Source organism: Globicephala melas, chromosome 10, assembly GCF_963455315.2.
Source record: "Globicephala melas chromosome 10, mGloMel1.2, whole genome shotgun sequence".
Lineage (NCBI taxonomy): Eukaryota > Metazoa > Chordata > Mammalia > Artiodactyla > Delphinidae > Globicephala > Globicephala melas.
In genome coordinates, this window is record NC_083323.1 from 51,712,868 (window position 1) to 51,729,425 (window position 16,558).

General features: G+C 40.2%; 2 protein-coding genes across 5 annotated transcripts in view; both read right to left on the bottom strand.

Moving 5' to 3' along the window:
- The window catches only part of TBK1 (TANK binding kinase 1), a 40,398-nt gene extending 29,930 nt beyond the window's left edge, over nucleotides 1–10,468 (bottom strand). Inside the window, exons 1-3 of the mRNA XM_030866393.3 lie at nucleotides 10,335–10,468; nucleotides 7,780–7,897; nucleotides 3,687–3,827 (exon numbers count right to left, since the gene is read on the bottom strand). Coding sequence (XP_030722253.1) covers nucleotides 3,687–3,827; nucleotides 7,780–7,866 — 228 coding nt within the window. The 5' untranslated portion in view covers nucleotides 7,867–7,897; nucleotides 10,335–10,468. The remainder of the gene's footprint in view (nucleotides 1–3,686; nucleotides 3,828–7,779; nucleotides 7,898–10,334) is intronic.
- Nucleotides 10,469–13,774: 3,306 nt separating this feature from the next.
- The window catches only part of XPOT (exportin for tRNA), a 134,639-nt gene continuing 131,855 nt past the window's right edge, over nucleotides 13,775–16,558 (bottom strand). For all 4 annotated transcript variants that reach the window (XM_060306519.2, XM_060306518.2, XM_060306517.2 and 1 more), the window contains one exon: nucleotides 13,775–14,386. In XM_060306519.2, coding sequence (XP_060162502.1) covers nucleotides 14,360–14,386 — 27 coding nt within the window. In that variant the 3' untranslated portion in view covers nucleotides 13,775–14,359. The remainder of the gene's footprint in view (nucleotides 14,387–16,558) is intronic.

Genomic DNA, 16,558 nt, shown 5'->3' on the forward strand with positions numbered 1-16,558 from the left:
TGATTTCATTTAAAAGTTGGATTTACTACAATAATGAAGGCACTTTAAATTGCTTTTTACCTGGGGTTTGTTAAATATTTGTTGACTGTACAGATGAGAATTAACATCTTCTAAATTCATATTAAAATTGGATTTGTCAGGCTTCCCTGGTGGTGCAGTGGTTAAGAATCTGCCAATGCAGGGGACACGGGTTCGAGCCCTGGTCCGGGAAGATCCCACATGCCACAGAGCAACTAAGACCATGCACCACAACTACTGAGACTGTGCTCTACAGCCCACAAGCCACAACTGCTGAGGCTGCATGCCGCAACTACTGAAGCCCGTGCTCCTAGAGCCTGTGCTCTGCAACAAGAAAAGCCACCGCAATGAGAAGCCCACACACCGCAACAAAAGGTAGCCCCTGATCGCCGCAACTAGAGAAAGCCCGCACACAGCAACAAAGACCCAACGCAGCCAAAAATAAATAAATTTAAAAAAAAACAACTGGGTTTGTCTTTGAAGACAAACCACAGCAAGTCTAATTAGAAAATCACTGCTACAATGTTATAATGATTCTTTCAAAATTATGTTTAATTTCTAATTCATAACGTACACTTATTTAGGATATTAGTTCTTCTAACAAATCTCTTAAACTTGAAATTCTTCCTGTGACAAGCACTTTTACTTCAAAGAATGGAGTTCTAGACTTTTTTTTGGCCACGCCTTGCAGGCTGCGGGATCTTAGTTCCCCGACCAGAGATCGAACCCGTGCCCCCTACAGGGGAAGCGTGAAGCCCTAACCACTGGACTGCCAAGGAGTTCCCAGAGTTCTAGCCTTAAAAATAAATAGGTGGCAGAATAGTTGAGTCGTCCTCTTGCAGCAAAGTTCTAGTCTGCTCATATGAATCTGAGCTGCTGATTTGTTTTAAACCTTAATTTTAATGTACCACTGAATATAAGATACATCATCAATTTAATAACAGCTTTATAGAGAAAAAGAAGTATTACCAAATTACAAATACACATTGATTATAAGATACGTGCTCATTTCAGAAACTCAAAAATATGAATGAGACTTAAATCCAGTATTCATCTCCAACTTTTAATTCTTCCTTCCTTTTATAATTCTTTCTACATATCCCCAATATATACCCATAAAATATTTTAAATTTCTCTACGATTGAGTAGTATAAAAGAAATGTTTAAAAAAACTGTTGTTTTGAAAAAATGAAATAATTGAATGCTGATGAATTGAAAATTTGAGAAATACCCATAATCCCAGCACCCAGAGATAATTATGTTAATATTTTGGTGTGTTTCCTTTCAGTCTTTTTTCTATGTATCAAATCTTATTACAGACACATTAACACTTTGTATACCGTACTGTATATATCAAGATCACACTGCAGGGCTTCCGTGGTGGTGCAGTGGTTGAGAATCTGCCTGCTAATGCAAGGGACACGGGTTCGAGCCCTGGTCTGGGAAGATCCCACATGCCGCGGAGCAACTGGGCCCGTGAGCCACAACTACTGAGCCTGCGCGTCTGGAGCCTATGCTCCACAACAAGAGAGGCCCCGATAGTGAGAGGCCTGCACACCGCGATGAAGAGTGGCCCCCGCTTGCCACAACTAGAGAAAGCCCTTGCACAGAAATGAAGACCCAACACAGCCCAAGATAAATAAATAAATAAATAAATAAATTTAAAAAATTAAAAAAAGAAAAAGATCACACTGCATATATATTTTTAATACTGATTTTCTCACAGAACATTATACACAAGCATGCTCCCAGGTGATTGAAATTTGTTAAATATCTCTCTTTATTACTGCTTAACCACTGTGTAGTAAAGAATTAATTTTAGCCAGAGAGGTCCGGTCATTGCCCTTGGCTACTGGGAGGTGATATGCTAGGCTTCTAGAATGTCCTATCTGCTAGAAGTGTCTCTGTCTGTGGGTTTTGGCCGTGTGACAGTCTAACAATGTGATTTATGATGGGGATTTTGGACATGCACATCCGTTCCAACTTCCAGAGGAAATGGAGGCTAAAAGTATTATCAGAACCTATGGGAAGGGCTGACTACAGGTCAGCCATGCAGGCAGTATGTGATTGAGCCCCAATAAAAACTTTGCACACCAAAGGCTCAGGTGAGCTTCCAGGGTTGGCAATACTCTGTGCGTATTGCCATGCATCAATGCCAAGAGGATAATGTATCCCTGAGGACAAGGAAGATTCATGTTTGGAACCCTCCTATATTCTGCCCTATGGCCCTATGGATCTCTTCCTTTGGCTAGTTCTGATTTATATCTTTTTGCTATACTAAAATATAAATTATAATGTAAGTACAGTTGACCCTTGAACAAAGCAGGGGTTGGGGTGCTGACCCTCTGCACAGTCGAAAATCTACGCATAACTTTACTGTATCTGTGGTTCCGTACCTACAGATTCAATCAACCTCGGATTGTGTAGTACTGTAGTACATATTTAGTGGAAAAAACGCACATTTTTAAGTGGACCCAGGCAGCTCAAACCTGTGCTGTTCAAGAATCAACTGTACAGTGCTTACCTGAGTTCTGTGAGTCATTCAACATTCTAGCAAATTATCAAATCTGAGGGCAGTCATGGGAAGCCCCGAATGGGTAGCCAGTTGGTCTTAAGGGAAGATAGCCCTGGTGACTCCTGAACCTGCAGCTCGTGTCTCAATGTGCAGTCTGGTGGGGACTTCTGTATCTACCTGCATGGTTTGCCAAACTCCTCTGCAGCTTGCATCAGAAGTTTCGAATAGACTTCGCAGTCTGGAGGGCTATGCTCTTAACCTCGAGTGTAGCTAACTCTGGGTGACTAGCCGAACATTCTAACTTATTTAACCATTCTTTATTATAAACAGGGCAGCAATGAACATTTTTGTGCATAAAATTATAATTTACACTTCTGATTACTTCCTAAGAAGTAATCACTAAAAATGAAATCACTGGGGCTTCCCTGGTGGCGCAGTGGTCGAGAGTCCGCCTGCTGATGCAGGGGACACGGGTTCATGACCCGGTCCAGGAAGAGCCCACATGCCGCGGAGCGGCTGGGCCCGTGAGCCATGGCCCCTGAGCCTGCGTGTTCTGAGCCTGTGCTCCGCAATGGGAGAGGCCACAACAGTGAGAGGCCCGGATACCACAAAAAAAAAAAAAAAAGAAAGAAATCACTGGTATGAGGAGTATAAGCTGCCAAACTGTTTTTCAAAAGGTGTAATTTTATTGATTACCCACACTAACAGGATTTATATTTTTCTAATGACATTTTTATTTTCACTGTTCCCCACTAAAATCAATTCTGTCTTTTACAACTGGACTTCATATATCACTCTCTGGATTCCAAGGATTTTTATTTTTTATAAAGCCTTCTTTGAATTGTTTGACTTTCTCCTTGATCCTTATATAATTATGTCAATTTAACTTTAGCTTTTGTTTTTAGTAATAATACCAGTAACCATATTCTATATTCTTTTATTTCTTATATACTTTTTCTGATTCCATGAGACTTCATTTCCATTGTTATAGCTGCTCAAGAATCTTTGAGAATAAATATTTGGTGGTATGAGCCCTAATTTTCACCATTAAAAAGCCCACTGTTTATAAAACGATTTTTATATTAGATTATTTCTCCCGAATCATAATAACTACAATAAACATGACACCGTTAATTAAAGCTTGACTACTTACCTCCTCTTCAATAGCAAATAATTTGACAATATTTTTGTGATTGAGTTTTTTTAACACTTCAAATTCTCTCATTTGAACATCCACTGGACGAAGAAAGCTTATGTTATTAAATACTTTGATAGCAAATAAGTCACCAGTTTTCTAAGAAAAAGAGAGAAAGGTTTTATTTATTTATAATATTATAAAGAAGATACAAAAGGTACCATTAGCACTAGATACAGCAATTTATCTTTTTTATAGAACACCCTGAATATTTTTAAGCATTAGGTAATTTGTACTACGACTCCTGACCTTTTTATTTTAAGCTGAAATAAATCAATCAACTGTTCAGTATTTCTTTCAAACTGAATGCTTTGGAATGTAGAAAAGGCTATTTTTTTTCATTTTATAAAATAAAGCTTCCTCTCTCTATATATATTTATATATATATAAATAAAGCTTCCTTTATTTATATATTTCATATCATAAAGCTTCCTTATGATACACGTGGCAAAGATAGTCATTTACATATCAGAAGAGCTCTAACAGTACCAAATGTGAATGTGTATTTTGAATAAGAAATAGAAAGTGAAACTCACAAGGGTTTCTCCAGGGCCTAACAATTTTTTTTTTTTTCTAACAATTTTAAACTAATCAAAGTAGGAAATGAAAGATTAAAAATTATATTCCACATATGCAATTTTTAGTAAGAATCTCAAAGTAAGGCAACTAACTTTAAGATTCCCTAGCTGGGGGCTTCCCTGGTGGCGCAGTGGTTGAGAGTCCGCCTGCCGATGCAGGGGACACGGGTTCATGTCCCGGTCCGGGAAGATCCCACATGCTGCAGAGCAGCTGGGCCCGTGAGCCATGGCCGCTGAGCCTGTGCGTCTGGAGCCTGTGCTCCGCAACGGGAGAGGCCACAACAGTGAGAGGCCCGCGTATCACAAAAAAAAAGATTCCCTAGCTGGACAGAATGTGTATGTATGTGGGGGGGGGGGCTGGGATTTGAGAATAAGGTTAAAGCAGACCATCCTCATTGGACTGCACCACTGCTGCCTCGGGTAACCTTCTGCAACTTCACCTAGAGGACTAGGGCAGATTGTTGCTTAGCAGATCATTTCTAAAGGATCAAAGACACTTCCTTTCCTCTACCAAAGCTCCGGCAGCACCCCAACTCTCACTCTCTCATGGCATACTGAAGTAGATTAAACACAGAATTACAATGCAGCCATAGTTGGGAGGGAATCCTAGAGGTACAAAATACATGCTAAATTTCAGGTAAACATTACATTGTCATGGTCTTCATTTAATTAACCTTTCTTTGAGGCTCTCTTCCAGACCCTCCCACCTCTTTCCAGCCACTCAGGCCAGATTCTCTGAATTTAAGCTTACTTTTCCCACAATCCAAGGTTGAACTTGCCTGGAGTTAGTGGAGAGACTATTCGTTTCTCCTGTGAGCTCGGGTTCAAGCATGCCCTGCCTAAAGATGTTTCATGGGTCTCTGTCTTTTAGGACCTCTGTGCTCTTCCTGCTTTGAAGCCCTCTCTACAGCTTCTCACACAGATTCACCACCTACAGCCATCACCCCAGAATTTCATAATCTTCTTCTTAAAACCATTTAGCTGCATCACAGTCTCACTCTTCAAGATCCCTCTTTGGAGACCACTACCTGTGTTATGTGATCACTCCCCACTCTCTCCCCCGCTCCTCCCACACCAAACATCCATATATTCTTTCCAGAGGAGAAGACCCGTTGACTGTTTTCAGACAGTATGAAAATGGAACAACTTAACTAGAGCTCAACTACACTGTTTTCCCATTTGATCAGCCAGGGTAAGGACACTGCCAAATCTATACCACGCAACAGAGAGATTTTTCTTGAGGACAACTGTCTCAAACTTAGTCTGAAATCAGAAGAATCCTAACAGAGGAGCAAGCAGGGAAAAGAACACAATGTTGCAATGTACCCACTATGACCCAGGCCAGTATTTTCCCGCCTTTTGTAGTCTACATCATACCTGTGAGATCACTGGGATATGTGTGGGAATGTCCCATTGTCCCTCTATTCAACTGCACAGTCACCTATCGGTCACTGTCTCTAAGTCAAAGCATGATGAATAATATTTAGAGATGCACGTGTACATATATATACAACGTGCAGGTCAACATGTCCTTCCTACAGCTCTCTCCCCTTTAACTTCACCTCAGTTATCACACACATATACACCCGTCCAGACACAGTAGCAGCTCAAGGCAAATTAATGAAAAAGAGACAGATTAAGTAAGTAATATACTTTGAATAACAAATAGTAAACTTAGGGACCGGGTCACTCTGAGCAGTAACATAAAAGGGTTTAGCTAATATAGTTAAAGATGCTTGAACAAACAGTTATTAAGGGCAAGCAGGATTTGGGGGGTATAGTCCTAAACCCTTGAAATTGATGTCACTGAGAACAAACATGGTTTCTCAAAACACATCCCAGGGAAGACTGCTAGGGACTGAATACTAAACTGGGTGTTAGCAATATTTTAAGTTAGTTCTTATGCCTCTCAAATCCTTATTTGAAGCTTTCAAACTATAGTGGATAAAGAACAGTTTTACTTCCTTTGAAGAAGAACTTCAGGACAGTAGTCTACTCTGTCCTCATTCATTCATTTATTCTTTCAGTCAACAAGCATTTACAGAGTGCCTGCTAAGTGTAGGCACTTACATGAAGGACACTGGATAGCTACGTAAGGAAAGAGGATCAGAAAATGTGAGATATTTACTAGTGCCAGGCACTTTATGCCTCCCTCAATTCCTATCACTACTGACTACCTGTCACTCCATCAGTTTCTAATTTACGTTCCTTCCAATACCACCTTGCTACTAAACCCAACACGCTTCGTGGGCAGGTACAGCACATTATCTGTAGCTCAAATCACTAGGTCCATCATAGTGTCTGACACATACCAAGTGATTACTAAAGTCTGTTAAGTTAACCAGGGTCACAGGAACACAGACGGTCAGGTGCGTCTCACTGCTAAACCCAGAGGTGCCACGCCACCCGTTTTCTCTTCTTGGCACCGTGCACAAAACAAAAACAATTTCTAGGACAGGAATATCCAAGGCTGATCACTATGAATCTGACCAAGGACTGGAAGCTGCGGACAATGCTAGAGTTGGAGGTGAAAAAAAGCTAAAAACTGTACGACACTACTTCCGATTCACTCTCTAAGAGCCAGCGGAAACAGCATGCATCTATGAATGTTCATCTCATTGCCACAGACAGAACTGACTGGTGGTCTCAAGGTTACAGAAAAATATAAGGAAACTCCTCCTTCCTAAAATGTTTAGAGCTCCTGTGCTGAATTCACAGTGCTGAAAAACTAGTGAATGATTATTTGCATTATAAAAGGATGTTTTTATTCCATTACTTTTCCAGCTTCCTTCCCAGAATAGAAACTTAAATGATCTTAAATCTCTTCATTTTAAATGACTTTAATTACCTTTTACTTCATCCTCCAATATAGAATCTGACACAAAGTCCTTTTGGTTCTTGAAATGCCTCTGGGATTAGCCCTTTTATTTTATTCTCACTTGCACTAACAAGTTCTGATTACCGGGATATATAGTCTTTTAAACCTGGGCTCCTTGATGATAACCTCACTTTACTCCAATCTACTTTGTAGAATGTCTTACTCTGGGGGCATGAAGCCTTACTACAGCACAGCAGCATCATCTGTGGGTTTCCCTCAAAAATACCCATCTGCTCCTCACCATGCCTCCCTCTATTACCTCCTAACCCAAATCACTGCTGCACTGAACTCGGTCAGTGAGATCACTCACTCACGTAGGAGGATTAGGTCGAGGAAAAAACCAAACGGCACAACACTAATCTTCCCCAGTTCCTTTTTTCAAACAACCTTCTGTTTTTCTCCATTCCCCAACACATGACCTCTGTCACCACTGGGTAGATATTACTGCCTCTGACACAAGCTATACCTTAAGCAACCACAAAAACAGATACTCTCTCTAGACAAATTAATCAAAACCACCAAGTCTCACTTTAGTACAAGTGTGCGTCTCAGAAAACTACATATATGGTGCTTTCACAGTATTCTCTGTACCAACCTTATGTCTTCCACGAAAGACATTTGCAGTAGCTCCTTGGCCTAAAATATCAGATAAAAGCCACAGATGATTAGAAGTGCTCTGCATCTCGGCGTGGTTAGGTGATCCTCTTGTTATACTAAGAGAAAAGAAAAAAAAATTGCATGTTTGTTTTCAGGGAATAATACATTTAAGAAACAAATGTTAGCTATTTTTACTCTCAAGAAAGATCACCTATTATTTATTACTAAATCAAAGTGCATAAACAGTCCAAAAAAATCTAACTTTCCAGCAATATTAAAGACTAAAATGCTGCATGAGCTCTGAAAAAACATCAACCAATAACATCTTATATATTCAATTTAATTCACTTATTCACAGGGCTGAAAAAACATCAACTTCCCTTCTAATTTTGTCTGTCAATGAGAGTGATATTGGCCATTTACCTCCTTAAAATGTTTTGAGAGATTAATCAATGATAAATCATATTATAAAGTGTTTTAAAATAAAGTAATAAGGTAAAATACAACAGAAATATAGAAAAAAATTACTTTGTTTCCTTCCAGGGCAGGGCAACACTAATGAAAACAACTGTTGCCATGGCCTAACACTTCTATAACTTAAAACTTCACCTACACAAAGCATGACAATCAGGAAGCAAAGGTGACCTTTCAGCAATAAATTTTGAAATTAACTTAGGGATAGTTTCTTCGACCTCCACGTATATAAATATACACATACTGAATGTGTATTAGCAAGTGTTAAAAAATAAGCAAGGGGAGGCTCAGCATGTATGGGGGCAGGAGGTATATGGAAAACCTCTGCACCTTCTGCTCAATTTTGCTGTGAACTTGAAACTGCTCTAAAAAATAAAGTCTATTAAAAAAAAAAAGCACCACCCCAGCCTTGTCCTTCAATATTGAAAAGCTGTAAAAGTATATTGTAAATATTTGAGCTCCATGTTGGAATAAAAATGAGGTATGCTAAATAGCATAAACACTTGTCCCACCATGCCACCTTAAACCTGATATAATGTCAGGCTGAATCAAAACAGATCTTGCTCTCCCTTCATAGTAAGTTAGAATGGACTAGGTATTCAGTGATGAATTAACGACTGCCAATATTCCAAGTAGGGTTAAGTACACAAAGAATGGCCAGGGGTCCAAATATCACCAATCTTTGATATACTCAGAGAGATGTATATAATTTTACCACCCATCTAATTCAGATAAGGGAATTTTACATACAGCAACTTATTGGAAATAAGCAATAAAAATACGATTCCTTTTTCAAAATATGAAATACACATTTGTCAGCTACTGAGATAATAATAAACTTCTCAAATATCTTTTCAATAATATTTTCAAATACTTCTCAATATGAAAAGCTTTGCTCATTAATGTAACTGTTGCTTGAGATAACTATAATTGGCAAATAATATCATTAAGTATCTATCTATACCTAGTGGGTAATATAAAACACATTTATCAGCTAAGATATCTGCTCTCTATATGCAGAAATTAAACTATGGTGTCACAATGATCTGGGAAATGTCTTTTGAAATTATCTTCCAATAACCCCACAATAACCGCATACTAAAACGTGACTCAGCACACCCAGAAGGTACTTGCTATATAAATCATTCCAAAATTTGGACACAATATAGGCAGGCACTCAACAAGTATGAGACTGGTAATCCTGCCTTAAGTCTACTTCCTTATGCTGTCCAAAATGAAAGTTACCATCTGTCCATAGATGAAAACAGGCTTGGTGACGCTGCATATGGACAAAGTTCCAGGATTTCCAAACCCTACCACTAAGTGAATCATTTATTAAACAGATATTATATTCAGCGTTCTTCAGGGAAAAAAGTCGGTCTTTGGTTATGCATTTGACAATTACTGGGTAGAACTTGTTCTGAGGCCACCTACTAAAAATGCCTGGGAAACGGATTGGAAATTACACTCATAAGCTACGTCCCAAAGGAAAGGTTTGGGCATTTGCATTATACGTGTGTACATTAAAAACGTCTTTGGCTTCTGGCTTCCGGCGAGTCAACCCCCGCTTCACTAAAACACGTCTCTTTTTAATCGTCTGAAAAAAAATCAAACGATTTAAACACTGCCAATAGCGTCCACGCTCGGAAAGAGGGGTAGAAAGCGGCCAGCCTAACTCCAAGGGAGAGGGACATCCGCCTGTCCCGGCGGCCAGGGCCCAACCCCGGTAACAGACACATCCTCTTTCTCGGTTGCCCAGCGCCACCAGACCAGGGAGGGTCCGAGTCAGACAGCCGGCCGTAGGACGAGGAGTCCAGACGCAGGGGACGGGCCCGCGCGACCATTCCGGCCGGCTTCGCACGCCCCGGACACCCGGGAGGCGATGTCAGCCCAACCAGAGTCGGGGAGGGCTCGGCCTGGGGTCCCGCTGTTTTCCTCCGGTTGCCCGCCCCGCCCCCGCCCTGACTCAGCATCCCAGTTTCCCACTGGGGGTGGGAGCGCTCCGTGAGGGCCGTGCCCGGCTCAGCTACCCGTGCCCCACGCGCCTTTGGCCTCTCCGCCCCCGCCCGCCCCGCTTACCTCGCCGGGTCTCCGCCGCGCCACCGCCAGCGGGCTCCCGCGGCCTCCTTGTGCCTCAGGCCACTTCCGGCTTCGCGAGCACGGGCCGGGGGTCACGTGACCGACGGCCGGCGTGCGGGTGCGGATGCGCGTGCGCACTTCCGGCGCACCGATCTGGGCCTCGGCCTCTGCTGCCAACGCTCCTCCCTCGCCCGGCTCTCCGAGGCCTCTGTGGCGAGGGGCCGAGAGGCTGTGGGGCGTTTGGACCTTGTCCACACCCTCTGCCTGTCCCCTCTTACTCTGAGGGTGAAGCCGGAGAGCCCTGCGCAGTGAGCGCAAGGATTCAGATTCCAACTGCGAACCCGCCCCGTCCCCGGCAGCCAAAGGCGGAGTGAGGTGATAGTGGGACAGACGGTGGACGGGTGATTACAAACATGCAAATAATCACGGGTGTGCAGAATGCTGGACACTTGAGGGGACATCGCTGGAGGATCATACTCTGCAGGGATAGATTCGTATGTATCTTAAAGACCACATTGGCTGCAGGGGAGCCAGATTATCGGCTGCGAGTAATTCGGACGTGAGATTCTTAATGTAAATAAGCTCATTTAATTCCCTCTTTTTAGACGGTATTTTGGAAAATGGCAATACTGGAGAATCTAGGGACTAAAATCAGGTCCCCTTGCAGTATTCGTGCCGCTAGGATCTCAAGCAGCTATTCCCGAGTGATCCTTGTTGCCCACTGACAGAACTGCAGCCCTTCTCAGCCTAACGAGAGGCAGAGAGGCCGAAGAGACCTCTGCAGATAAGGGCTAAATTTCTGGGTGAGGGAGGCGGAAGGAGGGAGTTCTTCCCAGATGAGAACTATAGGAGCCGGCAGTGAAATAGGAAGCTATGGCAGAGTGGTTAAGAGCAGAGGCTTTTGAATGGAATAGACCTAGGGTTGCAGTCCCAGCTCTCCCTGCCAAATACTGACTTTAAGTCATTTTTTAAAAAACCTCTGTAAGCCTGTTTAATCACATATCATATATACAGTGGAGATAAGACCACTGTAATGCTTGTTACAAAGGAATTGATTAAACCTTTAAACAATGTTTAAGTGATGGAATCATTCTACTGTAACAACAATCTATTCACTGCTTACATTCCCACCAATTTTAGTTGTCCCCTATCTAATGCCAAGAAGAGAACCTGTCCAAGTTCCTTATAACTCACATCTCAAAGGTGAATGGGAGAAAATGTGATTAGCTGAAGGCCTTGATTCACATGTTTACCACGAGTGAGGAACACTGAAATACATTTTCTTAAAGATCAAGCCGTTTGTGAACCAATTAATATTAGTATTTAAGATTTAAATAAACTGTTAGGCACAGAACTATACCAGGCCTCATAAAACTCTTGTAGTTCCATAGTTAAGTCATACAAATCGCTCAGTCTTACTGCCTCAATGAGGCTGTTAACAGATGAGATTCACCCTTGAGACAATTATTTGGGTGTTTGCTTTTGGAGACTAAGAACAATACAGAAAAGGTAATTCATGGTGGAACAGTTTCCTAATTGCTATGGTACTCCCTAAGTAAAGTGCGCTAGGCAACTTCAGGGAAGGAAGGTGGGAATTATTACACATGATTAGATAACATGAAGTTTTAATTTCTGTTACAGACTCTTAATTCCCACGTTTTGATTTCTCTTAGCTCTGAAAACTTGTTAATCTCCTGAAGGGCTTTAAAGAACCAGGGGAAAAGGAGGTGTTGCCTTTACATACACGGAATAAACAGTACAATAACAATAGCTATTATCAAGCCTTCATTTGCAGATGCTGTAGTAAGCTCTTTTCATGTTTAACTTACTGAATTCTTAGTTATGAGGTAGTTATCATTATTTCCCCTACTTTACAGATGGGGAAACTGGGGCAGGGAGAAGTTATTTAACCTGCTCAAGTAACTGCTGAAACCAATTACTGGCAGCACTGCTATTTGAACCTACTTAATCTGGATCCTGAGCCTGTCTAAGCTCTTAACTACTATGCTATGCAATTCAGTATACTTTGGACAATTAGTTCAAAGATCACTGCAATAGATGCAATGATCTCTCTCACTGTAAAAGAAACAATTAGCTCTCACTCATCTATTTTTTTTTTAATTTTTTTTTTTTGATGATGAGAAACAATGCCGTATTTTATTTTTTATTTTAATTTTTTTTTGCGGTGCGGGCCTCTCACTGTTGTGGCCTCTCCCGTTGCGGAGCACAGGCTCCGGACGCGCAGGCTCTGGACGCGCAGACTCAGCGGCCATGGCTCATGGGCTCAGCCGCTCCGCGGCATGTGGGATCCTCCCGGACCGGGGCACGAACCCGTGTCCCCTACCTCGACAGGCGGACTCTCAACCACTGCGCCACCAGGGAAGCCCCACTCATCTATTTTTAAAACCATTTTTATTTAAGTACAGTCATCCCTCAGTATCCACAGGGAACTGGTTCCAGGACCTCCACAGATACCAAAATCCTTGGATGCTCGTTTCTTATATAAAATAGCATAGTATTTGCATGTAATCCACGCACATCCTCCCATATACTTTAAATTATCTCTAGAATACTTATAATATCTAACACAACGTAAATGCTATGTAAATGGTTCCCAAGTGCAACAAATTCAAGTTTTGCTTTTTGGAGCTTTCTGGAAGTTTTTTTTCCCAAGTGTTTTTGATCTAAGGTTGGTTGAAACTATGGATGTGGAACCTGCACCTACAGAGGGCTGACTGTATAATATACATTCCACTGATCTATTTTTATAATTAACTGCAACTTAGTTTAGTACCTTTATTCTATGATGTAAGGAAAATATTTATAATCTCTTCTGGAATTAACACCAGGAAAAGATTTATGTGCAAAATTTTGAATATAATTTTAGGGAATTTAGAAGACCACTGAAGCCCATCCATGAAACCTCTAGGGACCACATGGGCCAAAGGTTTAAAAAAACCCTCAACCACCCTAAAACCTTACTTGGGCTTTTAAAATTTAAACTTAAATGATGGCTATAGTAAGTGTGCTGCTCAGTTTTGTCCACCGTTTCTTAATTTTCCAATACTACTACTGATATTATTTGTCTTCTTGGTTTCCTGCATAGTCATGAATAAAAATGGGGGAAGGCAGGGGAACTAAACGGGCAGCTACTACTTACAAGCATCATAAACACATAGGTATATTGTGCCCTAAGTAAATCTAGTAAGATGGAAAATATTAGATTTTTAATTCTATCAACATACTGACACAGGCTTTTTCTAGTTCACTTAAAAAAAGGATTCTGAATTATTTAATAGAACTAAGTCACATGTAATCTTCTAGGAGCATAATTAAATAAATCATCCATACACTTATATGTGCAATCCTTTAAATGGGAAATCAGGGAGAGATGAGAAAATAAGACTCCAGTATTTATAATAATTCCAAAGAAGACTCAGTAGATTTCACTACGTAAAATTTATTTCCTTTTTTTTTATAAAAAATGTATAACACCAGCACCTACTCTTCAATCAGTTAATTTATGAAACCATTCTCTTTTGTAGAATACACATTGGCATTGAAACGGTTTAAAGAAATGTAATGGCTATCTACAAAAAATTAGTTTTGATTTGTTGTATTTCCCCCATATTTGATGAGTCTGCACACATAAAAGAAAATTAAAATTTTCAAACATTTTATATTCAGCAATTAAAAAAAAAGTACACTGTTTTCCTGCTATGGTCTTTATAAAGGACTTAAATTTTCAAGTTAAAAAAAAAAGGTACTAGGATAACTGCTGTATCTTATAACAGCATTTTTATATAGAACGATTTGAATTGGCATGCAAGCAACTTCTCTAGTTGTCACATACCAGTAATTTAGGGAAAATTACACCCATTTTACAGAAAAATCCCAATGCATATACTGCAATAAGCGCAAAGCAGTGTTAAAAAGACCAGTGTGAATGGCACACAACAATTGTTTCTTTATAAATTATTAACTGGAATTCCTGATCATGAAGTAGGCACAGGGAGATCCAGTCCTTAGGGCTTTGCTCTCTGGAAAAACACCTGTAAATAAAGTATTAGTACAATTAGTACTGATGTCAGAAGATTATCACCTTTACCTGAAGAATGGCTCCAGGTTACTGGGTGCTAGTCACTCTTTTGTAAAATACAATAGATTATGTAAAACATTTAATATACTCCATAAATCCACACATAATGCAAGTCAGGAACATTCTCTTCTGGACAACTTGATAAGGTCTAGAGATAACTTATGTTGCCATTTACTAGTGAAAATATGGTATCACCTCCAATGCTGTGAGATTCAAGCAGTCAGAGGAAAAGATGCTCTTGACACCTTTTTGCTGATTGGCACTACTGTCAAAGTTAATGCTAGGAAATTAAATTTTGAGGAAGAAACAAGCAAGTCAAAGCTAAAGACAGCAGCTGCTATCTCTTAACTATTTATTTATTTGATTATGAAAAAATACTTCCAATTCAACACTTGAGACTATGAACGAGTAGGCTAGAGGCTGTGCTAGGCACTGGCTCAGTATTACTACCTTCCATAGTTGGGTACATGTTAAGTGAGTATTCGAAAGAATAAATAGCAGGCAGTAAGCTCATTATGGATAAGGACCACATTCGTCATTATATCGCTAACACCTAGTAGGTCAGACATTCACTTAACAATTATTAACTGTCTATTGACTAAGTGGAGAGAAAAGAATCATCAATATAGAGCAAAAAATAGCCCTACAAAGAGGCCATGCTTGAGATAAGCCTAGAAGAATGGGTAGAATTCATAAAGGCGAAGCATGCTAATAAGGCAGAATTCTTGAAGAACAGCAAGAATAGTAAAGACTGTTCCTGCAAGAGAAACCAGAAAGGTAGTCTGAGATCAGAATCTGAAAAAAAAACACACCTAAATGCCAAACTAAGAAATATGTACTTTTTAGTCAATAAGTTATGAAGATTATGAGGAAGAGGAAGGAATTTCAGAGGACTGTTCAATGTTTTCAAACAGATCAGCTTGGATAGAACAATGGAAGGGAAATCAGAGTGAGATAAGAAGCCTACACCAGAGTGGCAGCAGTAGAGACAGAAAGGAAGTTAGCAAGGAGGAAACAATCAGCAAGACCTAAGGATCAATCAGATAGGAACAGAGTAGGCACAAAAGAAGGAACTTCCTTTTTTCCAACTAGAAGAATAACGCTATCACTGAAGAGAAGCTGGGCTGGGGAGGAAGACTTTATAAATGTTGTTTGGATGAATATGTTTGGGGCACAAGCCTGCTACAATGTACACACATCTGCTATAACAGATACCTCTAACAGAGAGTTACAATGTTTTTAGTCCTTTAATCCAGTGTGATTGATCTCTTACTTAACAGAGGTTACCTCCACAGGCACTTTGCTTTTATGGGGAAATGGGAGAGGGGAGGGTTCTCAATGAGACAGTAACTCTATCTTCTCACAAACTCTTTTGTCAGTTTAAGCTGACAAACTTAGCACCAAAGTCAAAGGATAGCACATTTATTTATCAGCAAAGCCCCTTGACTTGAATGCCATGGGCAAAAGAACGAGGGAGCCATTAAGTTACCTGCCCCTAAGAAATTTAACACAGTGCTTTACCCTCAAATTTGCTGAATGAAGATAATAAATAAAAATAAAGAATAGTTCCTCATCCTGTCACACTGTAACTTTATTTCCAGACCATGAGCTCCTTGAGGGCAAGGAAAGTCACTCATTGGTATTTGCAGCAGTTAGCATAGTATGTGTTACATAAAAAGCAGTCATGGAGTACTGAATGACTGACTACCCAGGTGAAAGCAAGATACCTGCTTCATGGATTTAACTGTAAAAATGAATACCAAATACATATTTGGTACTTCTTGCCAACTTGGAGGTTGATTGGTTGGTTTGTTTTAATTTGGTGATTTTATGAATGTAAAAAGAGCCTTAATGGCCAAATCTGAGGATTCTACTTTTTGTCCATTTTGCAATTCAAAAGTTTCAAGATAGGATATAACCAAGTAATTCATACTTGTTTCTTTATTTTTAGCTCCTTCCTTTCAACTCAATATGGGCAGCTGTTCATAAACATTACTTGTTCTCCCAGTCCTCTAGTTCCTGTTTAATTACATCACAAAACTTAAAGGAAACTTACATTTTCATACCAACATGCTCAGGCACATACACATTCAGTTTGCTTATCTGACTTTCTATAATCTTTTGT